This window comes from Camellia sinensis, chromosome 10, assembly GCF_055761805.1.
Source record: "Camellia sinensis isolate YWXY chromosome 10, ASM5576180v1, whole genome shotgun sequence".
NCBI lineage: Eukaryota > Viridiplantae > Streptophyta > Magnoliopsida > Ericales > Theaceae > Camellia > Camellia sinensis.
This window is the reverse complement of record NC_138970.1, coordinates 60,613,636-60,638,787: the sequence shown is the minus strand read 5'-3', so window position 1 is coordinate 60,638,787 and position 25,152 is coordinate 60,613,636. Positions and strand designations below refer to the sequence as shown.

The 25,152-nt window shown below is 34.6% G+C and overlaps 1 protein-coding gene across 1 annotated transcript; it reads left to right on the top strand.

Moving 5' to 3' along the window:
• Positions 1-22,873, top strand: LOC114266790 (adenylate kinase). The gene is made up of 4 exons (XM_082893255.1): positions 1-565; positions 18,678-18,818; positions 20,714-20,986; positions 22,339-22,873. Exons 1-4 carry the CDS (start codon positions 260-262, stop codon positions 22,480-22,482), a joined length of 864 nt encoding a protein of 287 aa, XP_082749381.1. The 5' UTR covers positions 1-259; the 3' UTR covers positions 22,483-22,873.
• The last annotated feature ends 2,279 nt before the right edge of the window (positions 22,874-25,152 follow it).

Here is a 25,152-nt window from a genome sequence, read left to right as displayed (position 1 = left end):
GGATATACTAGAAGGATATACTAGGTTGTAGCGTTGGATCAAACAACTCAAACGGTCCGAATTTGAAACGAACGCCACTGACGAAACCCCGACCCATTTTGCATCCGAGGCGTTGCTAATACACTACCACCGACTTTTCTTCTTGGTTCGGTTGTTCCCAACTTCCACTCCATACACCAAAATCCCAAACGAAAAAGCATATTCCCCTCTCTCTCTCTCTCTCTGCCCGCGAGGTCGAGGCAGCAGTTCTGCAATTCCAATGGCGGCCATGAACCGCCTTTTGAAACCCTCACAATTCTCCTCCTCCTCCGCGATCGCATCCCTCAGGCGGTGCCTATCATCAGCTGCGGCGTCGGAGACCGAGTCTCGCTTGAAATCTCGGAGTTGTCTGCCTCCGAGCGCAGATCCCAAGGGTAGGAACGTCCAGTGGGTGTTCCTGGGCTGCCCTGGCGTCGGAAAGGGCACTTACGCCAGCCGCCTCTCTTCCCTCCTCAGCGTCCCTCACATCGCCACCGGTGATCTCGTCCGCCAAGAGCTCTCTTCCCATGGCCCTCTCTCTCATCAGGTCTAAAATTCTCTCTCTCTCTCTCTCTTCCAATATATACATGCTAGTTGTTTTGATACATTCATATTATTTTAGAAAAAAAAGTTTTATTTTGTTTGTTATTAGTAATTAGGAGTTATCATGATAGTGGGTTAGAGCATCTCCTGCATCTTTTTTTTTTCCATCAAAATTGTGTAAAAAATCTATTTGATATTGGAGGATTTTGAACTTTTATCAAAATACCGGTTGATCCGGTGGACGCCGATGGACTGACCAGTGTAATTTTTTCACAAATGTGGCCATCCGGGGGCAACCAGCCAGACATCTGGTGGTGAAAATGACTTGCAGCTCCAACGGCTATGACCTATGACCAATGATTTGATAAAAGGCACCTCCATCCTCAATTTGATAAAAGATTTGAGAAATCTTGGATTTGATGAAACATTTGGTGCTGGTTGGAGTAGCAGAAGGTGGGTTTTTTCATCAAATTTAAAACATTTGGTGTTGGGTTGGAGATGGTCTTAGTTATGTTACGTGCGATGTGATGTGGTGTTGGCGCGTTAGTGGATAGTTATGTATCTTTATGTATCTTTGGGGAAAATTATTAGGTACTTTCCCAGAGTATCACGTGTCCACCATGCCTTCATATTCCAACTAACACAAAATCCTAATTTCCTACATTCTTCGCCAATCATAATAATATCATGGAGCATCACGCGGCCGTACTCTGGGAATACTCAATAATCATCCGTATGTTTGGTTTGTTTTTCTGAAACAATTTTCAGATTTTTTTTTATAAAAAAAAAATAGAAACTTGTTTGACGAAAATAAATATTTAAAATTTTAATTTACTTCTGCTATCCAAAAAATAAAAATATATAAAAAAGATAAATATTTTTCATTTTTTTCTACCAAATTAGTTTTTAGTTTTTTAGAAAACAAATTTTGAAAACCAAACCAAACAAAACAGAGCCCATCTGTGAAGTTTGAGATCTGGTTCACCACAAAGTGAACTAACAGGAGTCCTCCACTCGAAGTGGGTCTTCTCCAGCTCTTTTTCATGTTTTTTCTTTTATTAAATTCATTTAAAAAAGTGTCCGTAACACAGCTGCAATTATACATTTAAATTTTTGAGCACTTTGGTAAATGAGGAAAATTGTTTAGCAGTAGTTGAATGAGGAAATCACCTATAGTAGTTTTGAATGGTTTGATGAATAAAAAAAGTTTTTAGCAGGTATTGGACGTGCCACTTATTGAAAGTGGAGGGGATGTTTAGAAAAAATGAGAACATCTTATATAATAGATTGCTAGTGGTGGGTGCACATGTGATGCATGTACAAATGTACCTAGTTAAGGAATGAAGAAGATGAATGGTTAAAATTTTGAAGTTTTTTTTCACATAGGCAGTTTTAAAACTGTTGTGGGCATTTTTGAAAAAGCAACAATGTGACATCTACACCAAGTATAGATAGATAATAGTATAGATTGTATGGATATAGAATACATGTCTATATATGTGTGTGTAAATTTGAAGTCTTTTTGTGTATTGGATTAAACAACATGTGGAATGAAAGCAAGCTATCTTGATATGGATGGCCATGAATTACTGTAAATTATGTGGCTAGTTGTTAAAATTGAGAAATTAAAGCTAGAAGAGTGGTTGCTTTAAGAGATGATTTAATTGCATCTCTAGATAGGCTCCCTGTTGCTGGCCCAATTGAACTAGGAAGCAAATGTGTATATGAGAGTTACAAGTCTTGACACATACTGTTGGCATGGATTGAAGCCAATACAATCCCATTGGGTTTGCTGTGGTGCTCCTTTTGCTTTTGTTGACAAGATTAACTACAAGAGAACTGGTGTTTGGGTTTTACGACATTATTTGTTTAGAATCTTGAAATCCAGTTGTTAAAAAGGGTGTTGCAGTGATCTGTTTAGTGTGCAAAATTTTTATGTTAATTGCACAAATTAATTGGTGTTCACTATCAATATGAGGTTAAAATTTTGGATTTTTAAGAGGTAGTTATGCTTGTTATACCCAACCATGTTGACCTAAACAAAACACATCACAAAGAGTTTGATAGATAAGTTAAGCCTGTCATCTTGAGTTAATCATTTCTTTTGTTTGTTGCAAAGCAATAGATGATGGGATCATAGTTTCTTGATCCTCCTATATCGGTAGGCGAATGGCGTACTAGCGCTTGAACTCACGGATTTTGAGTGAATATTGAACAAATTCGCGAACTCTCTTGGTCAAATTTGCAAATTATCAAATACTTTATTTTTATCCAATCCTTATTCGCCACTTTTAGGACTCACACAATAACACTCTCATCTCATGCCCGTGACGCTGGTAAGTGTTGAACGTGTGACTTGAATGAACTCTTAAAACCAATTACCACTAGGTTGTTAGACTTGAACTCCTTCACAATTTAGTGCTTATATATATTTATAGGATTAGGGCACTTGTTAAGGAAGCATCAAAGTTACTAACCAACTCCACTATCATAGAAAATAGAAAATAGTAAAAGTAATGTATGTCTGGTTTTAGAAAATTAATTAGACCAAAATACCATTTTTTTTTCTTTTTTTGTCTTTTTCGTTTTTTCTTTTCATTTCTCACCATTTTAAAACTTTTCAACTTTTTTCTTTAGCTTTTCGATTTTAGCATTTGTTCTTAGATTCATATTCCTTACACCATATAGTTTAATTATGGATGAAAATAAAGGGCATTTAAATGTTTTGTTAAAAAGCCATGAAATGTCATTATTATGACATCAACTACTAACTATAACAGACTTAAATTAACTGTAAGGTTGTAACGATCCTAAAATTAGAATTTTTGAAATTTTTCGAAAAAGGTTTAGAAAAGACAAAAAATAAGCTAAATTTTGTATTTTTTTTTAAAAAAATTATTATATATATAGAATTTGGTTTATTATCGTCTTTAGTGAAATTTTTTATTCAATTTTTAATTTAAAAATCGTATAGTTGAATCCGATCTAAAAAGTTAACCAAAAAAAAAAATTGACTCAAAATTGTATGGCAAAATAACAAATTTTTTTTATTGATATATATACACATGTATATTAGGATGAGGGACCGTGCTGTGATAGGCACCGTCTTGTCATAGCCCACGGTGCCGTTTTAATATATATATATATTTTGCAATTTGTTTTAATTTTTCTTTTGATCATTTGTTTTATTATCAATTTTTTTTGGGTAAATTACAAATACACCTCATGTGATTTGTTTAAAACATGTATTACTCTTGATAGTTTTGAAAATTATAAATAATTTATTGTTAAAATTTTTTATTTAACATAACTAACAAAAAGGGTAAAATTTATTACTACATAATAATAAAATTATCATAATCATTAATTGTTTATACATATGCGAGTTATTATTATTATTATTATTGTTTACTCTATATAGTGCAAACGTAATGATAATTACACATTGTCAGAATTTTGAAAATTTTAATACTCCATTGTCAGAATTTTTTATTTGACATAATTAATAAAAAAAATAAAATTTATAACTATTTTCCTATACAATAATAATTATCATAATCATTATTACTTTATACATATGTGAGTGCTTTTTTTTTTAAAAACAATATATAGTGTAAACATAATGATAATTACACATTGTATTCATTTATAATTATTTAAGATGTTTAGACATTTTATTGGCCACAAATGATTAATTACGGGTATTATCTTTTTGTGCATAACACTAACCATTCACCATTGCAACCACAATCAACACTGTTGTCTTCCCAAACATCATACAGTCATCCAATTTCATAGTTGTTTAATACTTAAATTTCAAAAGAGAAAAAGCTAATAAATTTTTCTAATGCCTTTTCTTGTAGATTATTTTTTCTAGGAAATTTGAATTGATCCAATAGCCTATTACCCCTTCCGATTTTGAAAATTACATTATGCCCTTTCAAATTTTTATCTCTTGTGATTTTAAAAATTACATTATACCCCTTTAAATTTTTAATCGCATAACAAAGTATCACTTTTATTAACAAATCACTTAATGAATTAATAATTTTTTAATAATATCATAAATATATTTCAATTAACGACTATGATGATTTTTTTATTGTATAGTAGTTATTTTGAGAAATGCCCCATCCCCCGATTTCATCACCCCCCAATTGTACCTCTAATGAGGTGTCAGATAATACTAACCAATCAATTTTCTTCAAACACTTTTCTCTCCTTTCAAAATTGCTTGCCACCTCATTAGAGGTGTAATTGGGGGTGATAAAATAGGAAATGTAGCAAAACTCTTATTTTTTTTGTTAATTATGTTAAATAAAAAATTATGACAAGGGAGTATTTGTAATTTTCAAAACTATTGGAAGTAATACATGTTTTAAACAAACCACATGAGGAATATTTATAATTTCCCAAAAAAAAATTGATAATAAAACAAATGATTAAAAAGAAAAATGAAAACAAAATACACAAAGTAAAAAAAAAAAAAAAAATTGAAAATGACACCGTGTGCTGTGATAGCACCGGCCCCTAATCCGTGTATATTGGTGTAACTAAGAGGATGGGGGACTGTCAAAGACAAAAGGCTTCGGAAAAGTATATAAAAATGTCAAAATAGATGGACTTGAAGGAAAGGGTAGTTTGGTCTCTAGCAAGGTACACTTATAGTCTTTTCAAGCTTCTATGATAGTGGATTTGGTTAGTAGTGTTTAATGCATCCTTAACATGGGCACTTGTTAACTAAACCCATATATATATATATATCTTAACAAAACTGTTTACAAAGCCTAGCTCTAACATTGATTTAGAGGATGTTTGGGATTGAATTTTTTTTTTTTTTTGTGTTTTTTTGACTTTTTTATAAGCTAAAAAAGTTAATGGGCATGTTTGGTTTGGATTTGTAGAGTGATTTTGAGAAAAAAATTTTAAAAAATTTGTTTGGTTTGTAAATTTTCCAAAACAATTTCCAAAATCACTTTCTCTCTCTTACCTATCAATCAATCACTTTTTCTCTCTCTCTCTCCTTCTCAATCACTTTTTCTCTCACACACATTTACTCAATTATAACAAAATATCAAATCATTCCAAACTTCCAAACTCCAAAACTACTTTCAAAATACACAACCAAACAAACCAAAAAAATTTCTAAACTCTCTCCCCAAAACAATTTTTGAAAACTACTCTCCCAAAACCAAACCAAACATACCCAATGTGTTTGGAAGTTGCTAAAAAAGTTGCATTTTCGTGAGTGAAAAAGTTGATGTGACATTTGGCTTTTTGCCAAACCAACTTTTTGGCTTTTTTAGACAAAAAATTGGCTTATTTAGCACATCTCAAGGTCACTTCCACAAAAAAAAAAAAAAAAGGCATAAAAAAGTTATAAAATGGTAGATAATATGCTAATATATATATATAAATAAATGCATTTTATGTATGTACATAGTCGCTGCTGCTCTCGGGATATATTTGAAATTGGAAAAGAAACTCTCCCTCTCCCACTCCCACTCCCACTCCCACTCCACTCTTGTTCGCGCACCCACTCTACGAATTAGTGACTTAGGATGGTATTTGACCTTGGCATCTGCTCTAAAATGGTTGCAAGCAACTAGTAGGGCCTAGATACTAGTTTTGTAACTGATTTTAGAAGCAGTGATGTGCCAAATCTTGAGGCAAGATTTGGCTTTGCCAAATTTGCCACATCAGCAAAAGGCAATCATGATCACTAGAAGTTTTTGGGGAAATAGATCCAATGGTAATAATTAATATGGGAGTTGGCTTTGCCAAAATAACATGGGAACCATTGGAGTGGTATAGCTAAAAAAATGGCTTTTCTTGCACTGGGCAAGCCAAAAAATGACTTTGGCAAAGCCATTTTTGCTTTCACCATTGGAGTTACTCTAATTAAAAACAAGGCATGATGCAATGTGGAGAGAGAAAACAATGTGGACAAATTGTAAATGCTGAATATGCAATGTGAACAACACACAAGCAAATATAAATAGAGATAAGAGAAATGAGAAGAGATATTAACACCACGAGTTATTGTGGTTTTGGCTTAACTTAAGCCTACATCCACTCTCTAGGTATCCTCCTTGCAAATTCCTCCACTATCCTCAACTAGCGCTACAATCCCTAGCTCAGTAGGAGCCAGTGAACTTTACAAGTATTGATCAATCCTAATCACTTTAGACACTAGTTATTAAATCGATGCTAATCACATCTAACCCAAGTGATTTTGTCCCAAAAATCACTCACAAAAAGTCACACTCATAAGAGTAAGAAGGAGGAGGAGGAGGAGGAGGAGGAGGAGGAGGGTGTGCAAACTCTTTTACGATGAAAGTCCAACTCTCAACAAAAATCTCACTCAAGTGTGTATATACCAATGAAGAACACAACGGAATACTTTTTCACCGCATAACATTGAGCTTTTCTTTAATATCACCAATATGTCTCTGTCTTTCAACTGAGGCTTGAATTCTTCTTTGTATCTTAAAAGATTTGACTGTCAGAGCTTCAAAAACTGGCCGTTGTGAATGAATTCCTTTGCATTTTCTTCCATAACAAGCTTCAATCAATTTTGTTGTGTTGAACTTCCTTTCCAGTTGAGCTTCAATCGTACTAGGTAATTGAAATCTTGTCTTTTGACTGAATTTTCAACATATTTCATGGCCCTTCTCGCTATCAATTTCGTACATATCTTCAATCATAAAGCTGACCAAAAATTTTGAATTGCTGACTCTTGGTTATAGCATGTGCCTTCACTGATTTAGCTTGCCTTTTCTTGAAGTTGCATATTCAATTTTCTTGGAAAAATTCTAGATATGTTCTTTTAATTCCGCTTTCTTCCCTTGTAGAGCAAATATTCTTTGTGTACCAATATCCAATCAAAATCTTCATTCGAACTCTTCAATTGATTATAAAATCAAAAACTTCAAGGGAAATTAGCTAAGACCCTTCCGTTGGACCCTTGTTTAGTGAAAAGGATTGCCTAATTTATTTTGCTTCATAAATCCCTTAAGGAGAAAACATATAATTAAGTAAGAACAAAGTAAAATATGTTTTTTTCTTTCCTTGGATAATATTATCAGAGTATCATGTTATTGTGAATCAGAGTAACATGTTACTGTCAAATAGAGTAATTGTCAAACAGAGTAACATGTTACTGTTACGAGTTACATCAATTTCGACGGTAATAATATATATATATATATATTTTTAATTTTTTTTTTTTTTAAGAATTTCGTAGTCAACATTGATCTTATTTGATAGATCTTGATGAGAGGGTTCTAAAATTACTAATTTTATTAAAAACCGACATCTACATCAAAAGTTGTATTATTTTAAAGTTTAGTATTTTGATAATAGTGGTATGCGTTGGACTTTTCAATGAATTTTTTTGTGTTTGTCGTTAATGCATTAAAGTTTTATTATGAGGAGGGTTTTGACAAAATTGAAGCTTGAGTAACTAGCTTAGGGTATGATGAGATATCATCCCTTATTTATAAATAAAGATTAGGGTTTACAAGGTAGACAATTACAATCCCTGAGTGCATAAAAAATGATTACAGACTCTTTCGGCTAATATAATATGCTAAGTGACTTTCGGTGATTATAATATGCCAACACTCCCCCTCAAGCTGGTGCGAAGATATCTCTCATGCCCAGCTTGCCTAATATGTCGTGAAACGGTTTATTCCCAACTCCCTTGGTGAGAATGTCAGCAAGTTGGTCACCAGACTGAACAAAAGGAGTACAAATGGTACCACTAGTGAGTTTCTCCTTAATGAAGTGGCGATCAATCTCAACATGTTTTGTCCTGTCATGTTGAACTGGATTGTGAGCAATGTTGATGGCGGCCTTATTATCACAGTATAACCGCATGGAGTCCGTCTGAGCAATACCTAGATCACTCAACAATAATTTGATCCATAAAAGTTCACACACACCTTGTGCCATAGCTCTAAACTCAGCTTCTGCACTTGACCTGGCAACCACATTCTGTTTCTTACTCCTCCAAGTAACTAGGTTGCCGCCGACAAATGTACAATACCCTGAAGTTGATCTCCTATCAGTTACTGACCCAGCCCAGTCAGCATCTGTATAGGCTTCTACACGAAGATGATCATACTTTGAAAAATACAGACCCTTACCAGGAGCAGACTTCAAATACCTTAAGATTCTCATGACAGCCTCAAGGTGAATCTGATGAGGAGCATGCATAAACTGACTAACTACACTGACAGCAACAGCAATATCAGGACGGGAGTGAGATAGGTAAATGAGCTTACCCACTAAACGTTGATAACTCCCCCTATCCACAACTTCTCCTCCTTCATCATCCCCCAATTTCTGATTAGGTTCCAGTGGGGTGGCACATGCCTTGCAGCCAAGCATCCCAGTTTCCTTCAACAGGTCAAGCACATATTTTCTCTGTGAGATAAATATCCCATCCTTAGAGCGAGCAACTTCAATTCCCAGAAAATACTTCAAGCTTCCCAAGTCTTTGATTTCAAATTCTTTGGCTAAATATTTCTTCAACAGAGGTATTTCCCCACTATCATTGCCTGTAAGAACTATGTCATCTACATAAACAATAAGTGCTGTAGTCTTACCGCATGAGGAATGTTTCACAAATAATGTGTGATCTGCCTGACTTTGTTTGAAGCCATATTTAAACATAGCCTGAGTGAATCTCTCGAACCAAGCCCTTGGAGACTGTTTGAGACCATATAATGACTTCCGAAGTTTGCATACTTTCCCTTCTGTTTGATGATCCTCAAAACCCGGAGGAATGTCCATATATACTTCTTCTTCGAGGTCACCATGGAGAAAAGCATTCTTGACATCAAACTGATAAAGCGGCCAATCTAGATTAGCTGCTAGAGAGAGAAGTACTCTGACTGAATTCATTTTAGCCACGGGTGCGAAGGTCTCCTGATAATCAATGCCATATGTCTGAGTAAACCCTTTTGCCACAAGTCTTGCCTTGTAACGCTCAATAGACCCATCTGCTTTGTGTTTCACAGTATATACCCATTTACAGCCCACAGGTCGTTTGCCCGTAGGTAACTCAGTCAATTCCCAAGTGCCATTCTTCCTAAGTGCTTTCATTTCCTCAATCATGGCTAGTTTCCACTCAGAGATAGCAAGAGCATCCTGAAAATGGTTAGGAATGCTAACAGAGGAAATATTGGACACAAACACTTTATATGAGGATGACAAATGAGAGTATGATACAAACTGGGAGATAGGATGTTGAGTACAAGATCTCACACCCTTCCTTTTGGCAATAGGAACATCAAGGTCAATGGACTCACGAGATTCAAAGTTACCTAGACTCTCATCAGAAGCAGGAGATGGCAGTGGAGTAGCAGAAATGGTCCCGTGTATCCAGTTAACTTGTTTTCTGTCGATGTCCCGGACATAAACATGGCCATCCTTATTCTTGGTGACAGTGGGTTCTATAGTTCCAGTAGAAGAGGGGGGTGCAAGAACAACTGGTTCTATCATAGGAGGCACAGGACTCACTTCTACCATAGGAGGCACAGGACTCACTTCACACCAAGGCTCCCCCGGAAATGAGGACGGTGACACCGGAGAAGACAAGAAATAGGACTGGGACTCAAAGAAAGTGACATCCATGGACACAAACCACTTACGAGAAGGAGGGTGGTAACATTTATACCCCTTTTGAGTAGGAGAATAACCAAGGAAAACACACTTGAGGGAGCGAGGGTCCAACTTACCACGAGAGGGAGAGTGATTATGGACAAAACAGACACAACCAAATATTTTGGGAGGAATAGAAAACCAGGACTGAGAACCAAGGAGGACGTGAAGGGGAGCCTGTTTGTCCAAGACCTGGGTAGGGAGACGATTAATAAGATGGGCAGCGGTGAGAACGGCATCGCCCCAATAGGGTCGAGGCACGTTCATAAAAAAACACATGCACCGAGCTATGTCAAGAAGATGCCGATTCTTGCGTTCAGCCACCCCATTTTGTTGAGGGGTATTGGTACAAGAGGTCTGATGGATAATGCCATGAGTAGAGAAATATTGCCCTAACCCAGAATCTATGTATTCCCCGCCATTATCAGAACGAAATATTTTGATAGTGGCCCCAAACTGAGTACAAACTGAGTACAAATCATCTTATGAAAAGTGCGAAACACAGAGAAAACTTCACTCTTATCTTTCATGAGATACACCCAAGTAGCACGAGAAAAATCATCAATAAATGTAACAAACCAGCGATGACCTTTCACAGACAGAACACGAGAGGGACCCCAAACATCAGAATGTATTAATGAAAAAGGAACTAAGCTTTTATTCAAACTGGGAGCAAAAGAAGCTCTATGTTGTTTTCCAAGTTGACAAGACTCACAAAGAAAGTCAGACACATGATGATTTGCGAAACTAGAAGGAAATAAATGCTTAAGTAAATGAAATGAGGGATGCCCAAGACGCCGATGCCACAGCCATACATCAGCGGGGGTAGTAGAAGACGTGGTGGAAGAATAAGCAAGTTTGTCCGGTTGATCTAGGAAGTAGAGACCATTTTCTGCACTACCACTGCCAATCGTCCTCCCCGTGACAAGGTCCTGAAAAAGACAATGATCAGGAAAAAACGTCACACAACAATTCAAATCCTGGGTAAGACGACTTAAGGATAACAGATTAACAGAAAACTTGGGAACATGGAGAACAGAAGATAGATGCATGGTAGGAGTGACTTGGACTAAACCTTTTCCAGAAATGGAAGAAACAGTTCCATCGGCAATCCTAACTTTGTCCTGACCTGAAGAGGGCTTATAGACAGAGAAAAGATCAGAGGAGCCAGACATATGATCTGAGGCACCAGAATCAATAATCCAAGGCAAAGATGTATGACACAGGAAAGTACAAGGAGAAGATGCTAAGTTACCTGAGCGGGCAAAGGACGAGGAAGCGGTACTGAGAGTAGTAGAAGATCGGCGGTCCAACAATTGGCGCAAAGCATCCTCCAGCTCAGTATCAGAAGCCTGGGTAACAGAAGTGGAATTAGAATCAAGGGTATCAACGGCACTAGACTGATGAGCCCGGGAATAGGAACCACGTCCTCGAGAGTGGCCTGACCGACCTCCTCGCGAACCAGACCGATCACCTCGACTCCCAGATGGAGTCCCATGAAGCTTCCAACATGTCTCACGAGTATGCCGCGGCTTCTTGCAATAATCACTGAATACAGACTCCTTAGCAGCAGATGGAGGAGGCAGGCTGAGGCCATCTCGAGGAGTAGACAGTAATGCGGAACGGTCAGTACAGACAGGGGACATCATAGCAGACCGACGACTCTCCTCATTTTGTACATAGGCAAATGCCTCCTGTAGTGAAGGAAGAGTGTCCATACTCAGAACTCGACCCCTAACTGGATCATACTCCATATTTAGGCCGGCCAAAAATTTAAAGACCCGTTCCCGTGCGATGAACTTCTTGTACCCGACAGAATCAGTAGGGCAAACGGGCTTATAGTCTTCCAGGTGGTCAAGGCGTTTCCAGCCGTTGGTGAGGAAAGTGAAGTACTGAAGAACAGTCTGCTCCCCCTGAAGTGTGCTCTCAATAGAGCGACGCAACTCAAATGCCTGTGAAAAATTTCCTTTGCAGGAATAGGTAACAGCCACAGCCTCCCAAATGTCCTGGGCAGTCTCCATAGACAAGTAGCCCTCACCAAGTTTTGGAACCATCGAATGGATAAGCCAACTCATAATCAAAGAGTTAGTAATCTCCCATTGGTCATAACCTGAATCAGTGGTACTAGGTGCCTGTATCCTGCCATCAACATACCCCATCTTCCCTCTGCTTTTCAAAAATAAAGTCATACTTTGAGACCATGCTAGGTAGTTCTGACCATTAAATAGAGAGGTGGTGATTTTCAGACTAGGGTTGGAGTTCTCAGTCATGGTAGTAGGTAGAGTGAGACTCTCACTTTTTGGTGTTTGAGACGAAGAGGACACACTAGTGGAATCTGTCATGGATATAATACTACCAAACCCGCAACAAACTAGTAGAAATCACAAACCCAGAAGGTGGAAGTGAGATATCAGGTACAATGACCACTATAAAGACATAACAAAATTACGAAACCATTTAATTTTTTTTTTTTTTTGTTTTTTTTTGTTTTTTTGTTTTTTTGTTTTTTTTTTGTTTTTTTTTTTGTTTTTTTTTTGAATTAATTAATTAATTAATTAATTAATTAAATTTTTTTTTTTTTTTTTTTTTTTTTGTAAATTGAGTTATTTATGGATACATGTCTTTATATATATAAATATCTCTATATCAGGCTATATTTATATAAATATTAGGATATATATGTATATATATATATATTTATATATACCACAGTGAGATCAGAGTCTGAGGAAGACGAGTGACGAAGAAGACGAGGGACGAAATGGCTGGAGGAGATTGCCGAGATGGCTGGAGGAGATGACGGCTGAGTGATGATCGACAGAGGAAGGCGAGGAGGTCGACTGAGGAAGACGGCTGAGGAGATCGACTGAGTTGCGGAGATCGACTGAGGAAGATGACGGCTGAGTGATGATCGACTGATTGAGGAAGACGGCTGAGGAAGACGATCCACCCAGGTAAGCTTCGAACCCTAGAGTGTTGTTGGTGAAGAAGGTCTACCAACGAGGGTGAACCGAAACCCTATAGGTTCGGCTCTGATACCATGAAGCTTGAGTAACCAGCTTAGGGTATGATGAGATATCATCCCTTATTTATAAATAAAGATTAGGGTTTACAAGGTAGACAATTACAATCCCTGAGTGCATAAAAAATGATTACAGACTCTTTCGGCTAATATAATATGCTAAGTGACTTTCGGTGATTATAATATGCCAACAAAAATCTCCCAAACTTCAATCAGAAATTCCATTATTTATTCATATCTTGGAATTTCATTTCAAAGGATGAATCAATGGAGGAGAATCAATGGCGAGTTGTTTTATATGTAACACTACCTTTTAAATCATTCTCTAGATTTTTCATATCTTGACTTCTTTATTCATGATTAAATCCGTAGTCCTTGAGAATCCTTGATGTCCAGTTTGAGCATAAACTTTCTCCTCTGCAGAATACTTAGAGTTGACTCTATCTAAGTTTAGCGGACTCCAAAGTTCAGGAATTCTCATGTGTAATCCAGTGCTGACTTCAAAATTTTGGAAATTTTCTTTGCAATCCAGTAACCTCTGAGGTGGCTCGATCCAGATTGAGTTGACTTCTTCATCTCTAGATTAATTCTATTCAGTTCAATAAACTTTGAGCTTTCTCCTCTTAGATCATGTGCCAACTCAAATCCAGAAGCTTGAGAATATTTTTTCAGTCACTTTTACAATTCACACAAAATCTATTCAGTTTCAAATACAATAAATCCAAGAATTATTCATCAACAACTTATCATAAACAAAATCATCTATACTTTGTTATCATCAAAATCAATTATGTAATCTAGTATGGTTAACACAGGATGTTCATACGTCGAATCCTGGCCTGCTATGAATCACGGACACGGACACGGGACACAGTGATTTCAAAAAAATGAAGACACAGATGCGTCGGGGGACACGACAAATTATTATTATTATTATTATTTTTATTATATATATTTGATATGTAGATTAATATTATTTTATCAAATAATCATAATTAATAAAAACTACCATTAATTCAATATCTATGCAATATGGCAGGGCGGTTTTTGAAAATGTCTCAAAATGTATTAGAGATACATTTTGAATCAACTGTTCAGATTTTTTTGGATAAGCAAGTCATATTATAACCAAAAAAGAAAGATATACAATGGAGTTCAATACACATCTTTTGTAGGGAGAATAAACATAAACAAAAACAAACTACTCCCTCAAAAGAAACAAACTAAGCCTATAGATGTCAACTGTTCAGATTATTTCATCTAACAATTTAAGGGTCAAGATGATTTCTTTACTTTTGCTTTCCCTCGAAAATATATCTCTCATTCTCTCGTTTTTTCAGTCCTTTCACCTATCCACCCACCCATCCTCTCTTTTTGAGTCTTTACCCAAATTTCAAGTATAGTGCACTACTTTCTCCAATGCAATTGTCATCTTCGGGAATGAGTCTTTGGTTTGTTTTTTAATTTTGTTTTTTTGTTTTTGTTTTTTTTTTTGTTTTTTGTTTTTTTATTTTATTTTTTTTTGTGTGTATAAAATGATATTGGACTTTTAAAAGTATCTCTTGGGACAAAGTGTGACTGGAGTTTAAAAAAAAAAAAAAAAAAAAAAAAAAACTTGAACAAATCACAACAAAAAAAAAAAATCTTAGAGTTTGACCATGGTTATAAAATAAATCTTATGGTTTTAATTTTTTTAATTTAAACCCTTGTTTTTTTAATCTAAATTATTTATCTATTTTTATTAAATAAAACCGACATGAAAAGTGTATTTTAGCCATTAAACTTAATGTAGGTATATATAAAATGTTTAAAATATCATTTTTTTTGTTGAGTTTAATGGTTAAAATACCATTTTTTTCATTAGTTTTACTTAATATAAATAGATAAACAGTTTAGATTGAAAACAAATCAAAATATTAGGGTTTAAATTGACATAATTAAAATCCAAGGGCTTTTTTTGTTATAAGGGTCAAATCCTACGAGTTTTATTTATTTATTTTTTTATAATTTCCCTAAAAAACTTTAACCAAATTATTATTGAATTTCTTATTGGTTGTATTTAAAAAAACTAGGCTACAAATTGTTAAAAATTAAATATTGTTCAAAAATGAAAATTTTAATGCACATTTTACATATTTTTACCCACTTTCATATATTTATATAGATGTTTACATTTTTAATATAATTTATATATATATATATATATTTTAAATATGTATTAAAAATTTAAAATGTTCTAACATTATTTGATTTTGAACAAATACTCAGAGATGGGTTGTGAGCATAATATTTTTTAATAACCAATTAGAAAATCAGTAATATTTTGGTGATGGTTTTTTTTTTTAAATAAATGAAACCAATAAGAAAATTAATGAAACATTTTGCTACAAGGAGTATTTTTAAAAGCTAATACCATTCAACAACAATGTGCCAAAAAAATATTTATATACATGTTTACATTTTTAATATAATTTATATATATATATATATATATATTTTAAATATGTATTAAAATTTAAAATTTTCTACCATTATTTGATTTTGAACAAATACTCAAAGATTGGTTGTAAGCATAATATTTTTTAATAACGAATAAGAAAATCAGTAATATTTTGGTCAAAGGTTTTTTCTTTAAATAATGAAACCAATAAGAAAATGAATTAAACATTTTTCCACAAGGAATATTTTTAAAAGCCAATACCATTCAACAAAAATGAGTCGAGCCAAAACAAAACAAAATAAAGAAACAAAATGATAGCGTACCATGTGCAGCAGTTGCTGCTGTGCTTTATGCACAACAACATTTTCACATCTAACATCACCATTTAAAACTTTGCACTCACCTCATTCTCTCTCTACACTCTTCTATCTCTCTTTCTCTCAGCCTCGCTTTCTAGATTTTAAATTTCAAAACACACATTCACTTCCTCTCTCCCCCCATGCTCTTCTCACTCTCTCTAAACTCTCCTATCTCTCTTAAGGCTCTCAACCGCACTTCTCAATTTTCAGCCTCACTAAATACTCTATTTTGTCTTTCAGCCGCACTTTCCCTGGCCTAAACCCAACAACTCGGCGACATCGACGAACAAGCCTTCGTTGTCGTGACCCCATCTAAGAGCAACGTTGGGGACTCTGGTCCTCCGAAACGTCAATATTTTGGATGGGAAATCGCCCACCGTGAACGAATTGTCGTCGTACAATATCTGGTAGAGACACATCTAACAGTTGTTGCAGCTCAACGAGTCAATTTGGTCAGATTGAAGATTGGGTCGGTCTGAGTGTAGCATTTTCGGCGGGGAGCACTGGATCCAAACGAACCATCGTTGTATGATACTTGTTGAAGTCGCGGCTGGTGGTAGTGTTGCCGTAGATAGCTGCGGATAAGGTTTTGGCCCTACTGCGTCCCGTTGGAGGCGGTGTGGAAGAGGCGGGTGGCAGTGAGGGTGGTTTCAGAGAGGGTTGTTGTCGGTGATGGTGGTGTAATTGTACGGAGAGGGTGATTTCGGATTCTGATCGACAGTGAAAGTTTTTGAATCTTGGGTTGTTGTCCATGAGAGAGAATGTAGTTTTGGAAGAAATTGTAGGAGGGTTTGGAATTGGAGGGGTTGAGAGAGAGAGGTAGAGAGAGAAAGGAAGAGGAGTGAGAAACCAAATATTATTTTTATTTTATTTTTTTCTATAACCCGGGCATGCCCTAGATTTATGGGTTTATGTGTTTTATGTTCTTAAAAGTGAAGAGTAAGCCCTAGATTTATGGGTTTTTGTAGTTAGTATAGGACAGGTTAAAAAAAAAAAAAAAAAAAGTAGGGAAGAGGGATTTGGAGGCAAAAGGCATGTGAAATTGGTCCCTATTTTTTTTTTTTTTTTTTGGCATTTGCTTTGTGTGCTAGCTGGTGCTACTGAGTTTGATTATAGTCATGTTAAAAAATGTTTTTGGAAATTTTTTTTAGTTTACAAAACTGAATTCGAAATTTAAATAAATAAAAAAATTGAAGTTGTTTGGTTATTAAGAGACGAAACATCATTAGAAATATTTTTGTTTAATGATGAGATCAAAATATAATTGGAAGATTTTTTTTGGAAAATATTTTTTTCTTTGGTGAACAAATTTGAATCCAAAATTTAAATTGGGTTCTGTTAACAAAAAAAATGGTTTAATTTTACTATTAAAATGTAATCTTTTCACAAGGAGAGATAAGAGAGATAATGGGGATGGTGTGATTTGTTTAAAAATTGAAAAAACCACCTCAATGACAAAGATAAACATATTTTTATTTCCGGATAACTAATCAGACCTGTGTTTATATTTTCATATCAAATTTCTAGCAACAAATTTGATAAGAACATTTTCACTCAATAATTTTATACTCAATTATATTTTGATCTCATTATTAATTATACCATGCCTTTAGGCATGGGCATACACCATTATATATATATATATATAAACCACTATATTTAAACAAATTAATAGATTATCCATATTTGAACGAGCGTGTCCCTGCCGTGTCATCTGCAAAAAAACAACATAAAAAATTAAAAAAAAAATTAAAGGGACACTCCATTTGGTGTGTCCCCTTCAAAAAAAATAATAAAATTAAAGGGACACGCCATTTGGCGTCTCCCATACGTGTCCTTGTGTCCAACATTGCTATGACGCCTATTTTGAAGTGTCTGTGCTTCATAGTGGCCTGTTTATTAACATTTGGTGCTCAAGTGGAAACTCTCTTTCAAAATATCCAACCCTTGAAGGACATGAGCTTTAAAGGCATTTTAAGTGCAATCAACTGTTAAAAAAGTATGAAGATCTTAATAATAATCAATAAAAAAAGTATGTAAATCTCAGTTAAGTATGGAGTTCACTGTTAAGTGAGTGAGTTTATTGGGCAAAGTTTTTATTTGGCATGCATGTCTACAAGTTACGCAATAGGGTGTTGGTTTTCTGCTATTTACATTTGTTAATTGAAAACTGTAAATTCCTTTGGATCCTCATTATGATATCCTTTTTTCAGGACGAACAACTGAACTCATGAAAACCCTTCTCATGTACAGGGTTTGGTTACAAAAGCATGTTTTCCAATGTAGGCCATACTTTTGACTTGATGAAGCTTGGGGAATCTGAAATTTCTTGCGATCTCACCCATTGCTAAATTTTGTTGTTAAACCAAAATGAATGCAGTTTATTCATGAATCACAGTGACAGATTACATTTTTTATTTGGTAGGAATGGGCGTTTTGAAATGCCATTTATTAGTCCATTATGTTAGGGATGTTAAATTGAGAATCGTTTTTCCTTAGCAGCATATTATTTTTTATTTTTTTTAAGAGAAATTCCCAATATCTTGACATTGTAGTTTTAAATCGTTAGTTTGTTTTTTTGTGTTATTTACTTCGGTTCATTTGTTTTCTTTGTTGTCATTTACAGCTTGCAGAGATTGTAAACCAAGGGAAACTGGTTTCGGATGAGATTATAATAAGGTTACTGTCTAAGAGACTTGAGGCTGGAGAAGCTAAAGGTGAATCAGGATTCATTCTTGATGGTTTTCCTCGAACAATAAGACAAGCGGTGGGCACCTTTTCTGTTATAATGCATATTTGTTATTTCTTTCCAATTCTGTCATAAAGAGCATATTTGTTATTTCTTTCCAAATTCTATTTCTCTTTGATGGAAGGTATAGGAAGTGTGAAATGATTGAAACTAAGATCCAAAAAACAGAACAAAAGAATTTTCATTTCCATGGGAGAAAATTGTTTTAAGTTGGGAAGAAATTATTTTGAGTTGGGAAAACGCTATCTTTGCTGGTTTCTTAATGTTGCAATTGCATCATCTCACTAAGAACTCGTTCAGTAATGCTAAATAGTTGTTTCAAAGCATTAGATCTGTTTCTGATACTGGCCATGGTTGGGGGAACTGTTCACATTGTTATAAGAAAGTGCAGATCAACAGTGATGGGCATTAAGTTCAGTAACCACCGGCAATGTTGTAACTTGATGATTTTGGAATATTGCATTGTTTATTTGAATGGTTTCTATTGATAGTGTATTGAAAAAAAAAAAAATTTCCAGTGCATTTGTTTTATTGAAGTCAGAAGTTATAATTTAGGCATTCTGATCTATATGGGAGCTCAGGTTACATGTCATAGAAGATACTAAATGCACTTTATTGTCTTCGATTTGACTAAATAAGTAAATGTCATAGATTAGACAGGGAACTATACATGTGTTATCTATTAAGCTGACCGCTTAGTAGTTGGAATTAAGGTCATTTGAGATACTAAATGCACTTTATTAAGGCCGTTTGGCTTCATGGGTGCAGCCTGGGGCCTGGGGGTGTGGTCCCTCCAAGTGTTAGGTTCAACTATCATTAGGTGCTGTCAACTCCTTTACCGGCTCTGTCTGAGATTTGCCCGATTCACGTAGAGGGGGCGCTTTGCGTGAGTTTTGAGATTAGTCGAGGTGCTCGTAAACTGGTTCGGACACTCAGTCATAAAATAAAAAGTTGTTTGAGATATGTTGAAGTGACCTTGTTCTTGTTGATTTAAGTGATATGCTTGTCCTAGATGAATTTCTGAACCTGTCATGTAGTTTCTTTTGCTATGTCCTACTCTGACCTTGGTGTTTCAGTGAACTTAATATCTGGTCTTTTATTTTGTACCAAAAAAATAAAAAATAAAAGATTTGGTGTTATACTCTCAATTTTCAAATTTAATGTGGCAAATAAATCTGTTGTCTATTCTTATCCAGTTTCCTGCCATATTTATGTATATATATGATGGTCATTTGCTCATGCAAAGAAGTATGTTTGACTCTATTTTTCCTATTTTTTTTTTTTTTAAATTTTTTCTCAGCCTCAAAAAAAGTGGAAGAAAAGGCATGATAGTTTTCAAATGAGTGGTATAGTTGGACAATGATGAGGTGGATGAAGTTAAATGGTCGTAACGTCTGAATCTTTTTTCTATAAAAAATACTAATGCTAAAAATAATGTACAAATATTACAAACCAAGAGAGGGAGATTGAAGAGAAAAATGAAAATTTGTTTGAAAATAGCCTCTAAGAGGTAGAAACTTCTCTGAGAGATGAGGAAACAAAATGAAGTGCCCAAAGTTGTTTTTTTATTATGTGGGGGCATGTAATTCTCCAGAGAGATCTAAACATGAACATCAACAAACCACAATTAAAGAAATTCGATTATCTATTGCGTCAATTTTCAACTCGACACCCTGAGAATGTTCTCTTTCTTTCTTTCTTTTCAAAGGGCACAAAACACTGCTAAGATACAGTTTTTCTTTGGTTTCTTTCCGAATAGTGGTTTCAGATTAATAAAGTGCACAACAGCTATGTTAGGGCCAGTGGACTAATTTGATATTATTTTTCTCAATTTCTCAGTCTCTCGAATAATTTCTTTCTTTTGCTTTTTCCCTTTTCTGGTTCTCAAGTGTTTGGTTTCATCTGCTTTCCAGGAAATATTGGATGAGGTGACATATATCGACTTGGTGGTCAATCTAAAGCTCCCAGAAAATGTACTGCTTGAGAAATGCCTTGGGCGAAGGATTTGCAGTGAGTGTGGAAAAAATTTCAATGTGGCCTCCATTAATGTCAAGGGTGAGAATGGGAATCCTGACATTAGCATGGCTCCACTTCTTTCTCCTCCACAATGCGCTTCAAAGCTCATCACACGGTCTGATGATACTGAAATTGTGGTAAAGGAACGCCTTCGCATATACAATGAAAAGGTAGTGCTTGATCTTTATTGTTCTTTGCAATGGCATTGATTTTGTCACTAATTCCCTTTTGCTGGAAAATTAAACATCCATCTGAATCTTTATTGCTGTAAAATATGAAGACTTACATAGTGGTCCTGTAATGGTGGGTCTATGTTTTTCTTGCACTAGTTTGAAGTTATGCTTTGGTAGGAAAAAACCATGATAATTGGTTGATGCAAAGATTTTTATTGGCTGTAGAATGAGGCTTCTCAGTTGTATTGTAAAGTGATTCCTGTTTTATTTTGAAGTGATTCTTGTTCATTGTTACCTGAAAACACTAATACCCGAACGATTTATGTTTTGGAACACATTCAAAATATGTTACACTTCCGTTCTAAAGCGGGAAATTTAGTGATCCCAAAATTTTTCTTTTATATTTTCTTAGAAGTTTCCTATAGGATGGAAAGAAAAATCAAATATAATGAATTAAAATCTAGAGAGAATAGAGTTTTTGCATGACCAAATGTAAAACAAATGGGTCATAATGCTTTTAGAATAATATTTTTTACATGCTTAATTTGTGACTATATTTTATTGGAAGTCTTAACTATTGAAATATAATAGCTATCTTATTTAGTAGTCTCTTAAATTCTAGTAGCGTGATTTATACAACCCTAACCCTATTGTACTATATTTTAGAGCATGTGGTGTTCCTGTTATTTATTGTGGTTTATGGTTATAAAAGTTCAATCCTACTCCTGTTGCCATTATTTATTGTGGTTTATGGCTCTTAAAAGTTCAATAGTAAGAAAGGACTCTCTGTGATGGGAATTTAATACATGCTGCTATTCTTTATTACCTCTCTTTATTATTGGTCCTTCATTGTCTATCTGAATATAATTTTAGCTTTTAGGGATCTGGGTAGCAAGTAAGCTCCTTAGTATTTCAATCCATAAGAGTACAATCATTGATAAGGTTATAATACCATGTTAACATGCTTATTTCTTTGACAAAACAGCCCTGACTGGTTGCTTGCCGAACTTATTTCCAGTTAAATCTCTAGCTTTTCAGATGCCCATTTAGGGCAAGATTAAATTTAAGATGGAACAGTTTTTTCGCTTATGATATTGTGTAGTTCTTTTCTCCCCCTAATAGACGAACATGCATGCTGCTTGTTTCATTCTAGACATGATAACATAGTAAAGGGTGGTAAATAGTAACGAATATGAATTTTTCACAAAAAACTATATGTATTGAATAGCATATTCAAAATGTGTGATTTGATTACTGCGCTGTTTCTGAATTCCTTTTGTTCTTATGGTAACTGTATTTGCCTTGGGATTATACCCAATGATGCTTTGGTTTACATGATGTGTTTACAGAGTAAGCCTTTGGAGGAGTTCTACCGAAATCAAGGAAAGTTGCTGGAGTTTGATCTGCCTGGGGGGATTCCAGAGTCGTGGCCGAAGTTGCTGGAAGCTCTTAATCTCGATGATCGTGAAGAGAAGCAGTCTGCTGCAGCATAAATTCTCACTAATTGCTTTCTAAGTCCTCATTATTTGCATGTGTAAAGTTGCATGCCTGGCAATTTTGCAGAAAGAAGAGAAGGATTTTTTTTCATTTACTTATTTCGATAGTCTGAGGGGAAATAATCAAAACATGGTTAATAACCCAGCCATGTGACCATGGCATTGGCCTTCTATTTCACCAAGAGGTCTGTTGTACCCTAATATATGAGAAAGAGGGAGAGCATAAAGAATTTAGGTTTTTTTTATTTTTTTATTTTTAATTCTAATTTCTTTGTCTTGGTAGACTTTAATGCTATGTTTGGGTTATAAATTTATCAATAAACCCTCTTGTAGATTGATGATGTGGCAGCTTCTTTTTGTTATAAAGGCATGTTCTTTGTTTTGTTTATTTCTATAGCATTATTCGATGTAAATTTGTATATGCTTTATACCACAAAGATGATAACAATTACATGAATTAAATGATTGTAGCAAAACTTGGAATGAATATATATTGAATCAAAATAAATCTACAATCTTTCAATAGCTTTCAACCAACAATTTGAATTCAGGTAATTAAAGTCAAACCCTTAAAGAGAGGTTGTATCTACTTACAGTTGTGGTGCACTCTCCTTTCATTTCAATTCGAGGAGAATCAGATTTTCATTAACTTTTCAGAAAATTTCTCATATACTTTTTTCGTTAAGGGTGGATGGTCATGTCTTGAGAGTGTTCTAAATATCAAAAAACAAAAACAAAAAAAAACAAACGACGACGTATTTAAACACAAAAATTATATAACTATCTAAAAACCTACTAACATCAGATCATATATAACCTAACCCATTAATATTAAAATTCCTAATTACTAGATAATTGATAATAACTAACAAAATAAAAGTTATAATATTTTCAAAATATTTGGAACATTGTCATTCCTACCCCTCAAATTCAATGTACTTGTCACTTGGGTCCCATATGCTAATGACTACACATTTCGAAACACGCATAAAAAGTCAAAAATAAGCTTTTAACTCATTTTGAGTCATATTACCTTTCACACAAAAAAATTAAAAATTAACTTTTAACCATCTTTCTAAAACATTTTATAGAGATGAATCGTCTCTATTTAGACATGAAATCATTGTCGCCTTGCTCTCGAATGATCTTCCATATAGTGTAGTTGATAAAAGTCTTCATTGCATTCATTAGCTTTATGTTGTGTTTAAATCATGAATTTAGATAAAAATTTATTATAAAAAAAGGGAAGAAAAATAGAAAAAGAAAAGAAAAAAGAAATTAAAAAAAAATTAATTCACATTTCTATCACCTTTTCTCTTTTTTATTTAAATTCTTACTTAAATTTATTATTTAAATACAACCTTATGAAAGGATGGATGAGCTATCTTCTCCAATGATTACTAGTCTTTTAAATATGACATTGGTACAATGAGAATCAAACTTTTTCACTGCAAACTTTGTTTCCTCCAAATCGTTGCCATCTTGCTCTTGAATGATCTTCCATATAATGTAGTTGATGATTGTCTTCATTACATCATATTTCTCTAAGTAAATCATAATGGGAGGATGGATGAGCATCTTCTCTAATAATTGCAAATCATCATATTTCTCTAATACTGTGTTTGGTTGGGAGATTTAGGAAATGATTTGGAAAGGGAAAGAAAAAAGGTGTATGTAACTAGCTGAAATGTAAGTATATTTTATATATATTTCACCTAATTTTTTTATTTCTCTTTTTAAATCCCTCTTCAAATCTCCCAACTAAACACAGCGTAAGCAAATCAAGTCTTTTCTATTGTTTGATGCTCTCAACCATTTTTAGGACGACTGCCTTAATCCTTTGTACTTATTTGTTAATTGACTTTAAGATGTTTTTGTTAAGTTTCAAATGTTTTATTTAATATTTATTAATATTTATTGAAAGCTCTAGTCATGGGTAGGTTTGACCAAGTCTTTGGGTATTTGGTTATTTGATTTCGTGGCTGAGAAAGTGGTATGTGTGATCCTATTTTATAGGAGTTGTGGTTAGTGCTAGGATGTAGTGGTCTGATGTAAAGCCTATTTATAGGCCCTTTTCCTTTATCAATAAAACAGAGCTTTACCATTTCTATACATCTCTTTTGCTTTTGTTTTGACTTTGTATCAGTTTGTTTTAACTCTGTATCAGTGGTATCAGAGCAAAAACGTGTGAGAGAAAGCAAGAGAGAGAGACAGTTCCCAAACAACATCGATGGCTTCCGATTCAAATTTTGTGCAAGCAGCGATCCCACGTTTTGATGGTCACTATGACCATTGGAGTATGCTCATGGAGAATTTTTTACGGTCAAAAGAGTATTAGCTAATCGTTGAATTTGGAGTTGCAGAACCAGCAACAAATACAGTCTTGGCAGATACCCAGAAAACAGAGTTGGAAGGGAGAAAGCTCAAAGATTTGAAGGCCAAAAATTATCTTTTTCAGGCAATTAATCGTCCCATCTTGGAAACAATTCTTAGCAAAGAAACTTCCAAAGATATTTGGGATTCCATGAAGCAAAAATATCAAGGCTCTGCTAGAGTGAAGCGTGCACAGCTTCAAGCTTTGAGAAGAGATTTTGAGACTCTACAAAAAAATGGGGAATCTGTCACCAGCTATTGTGCCAAGACTATGGAGATCAGCAACAAAATGCG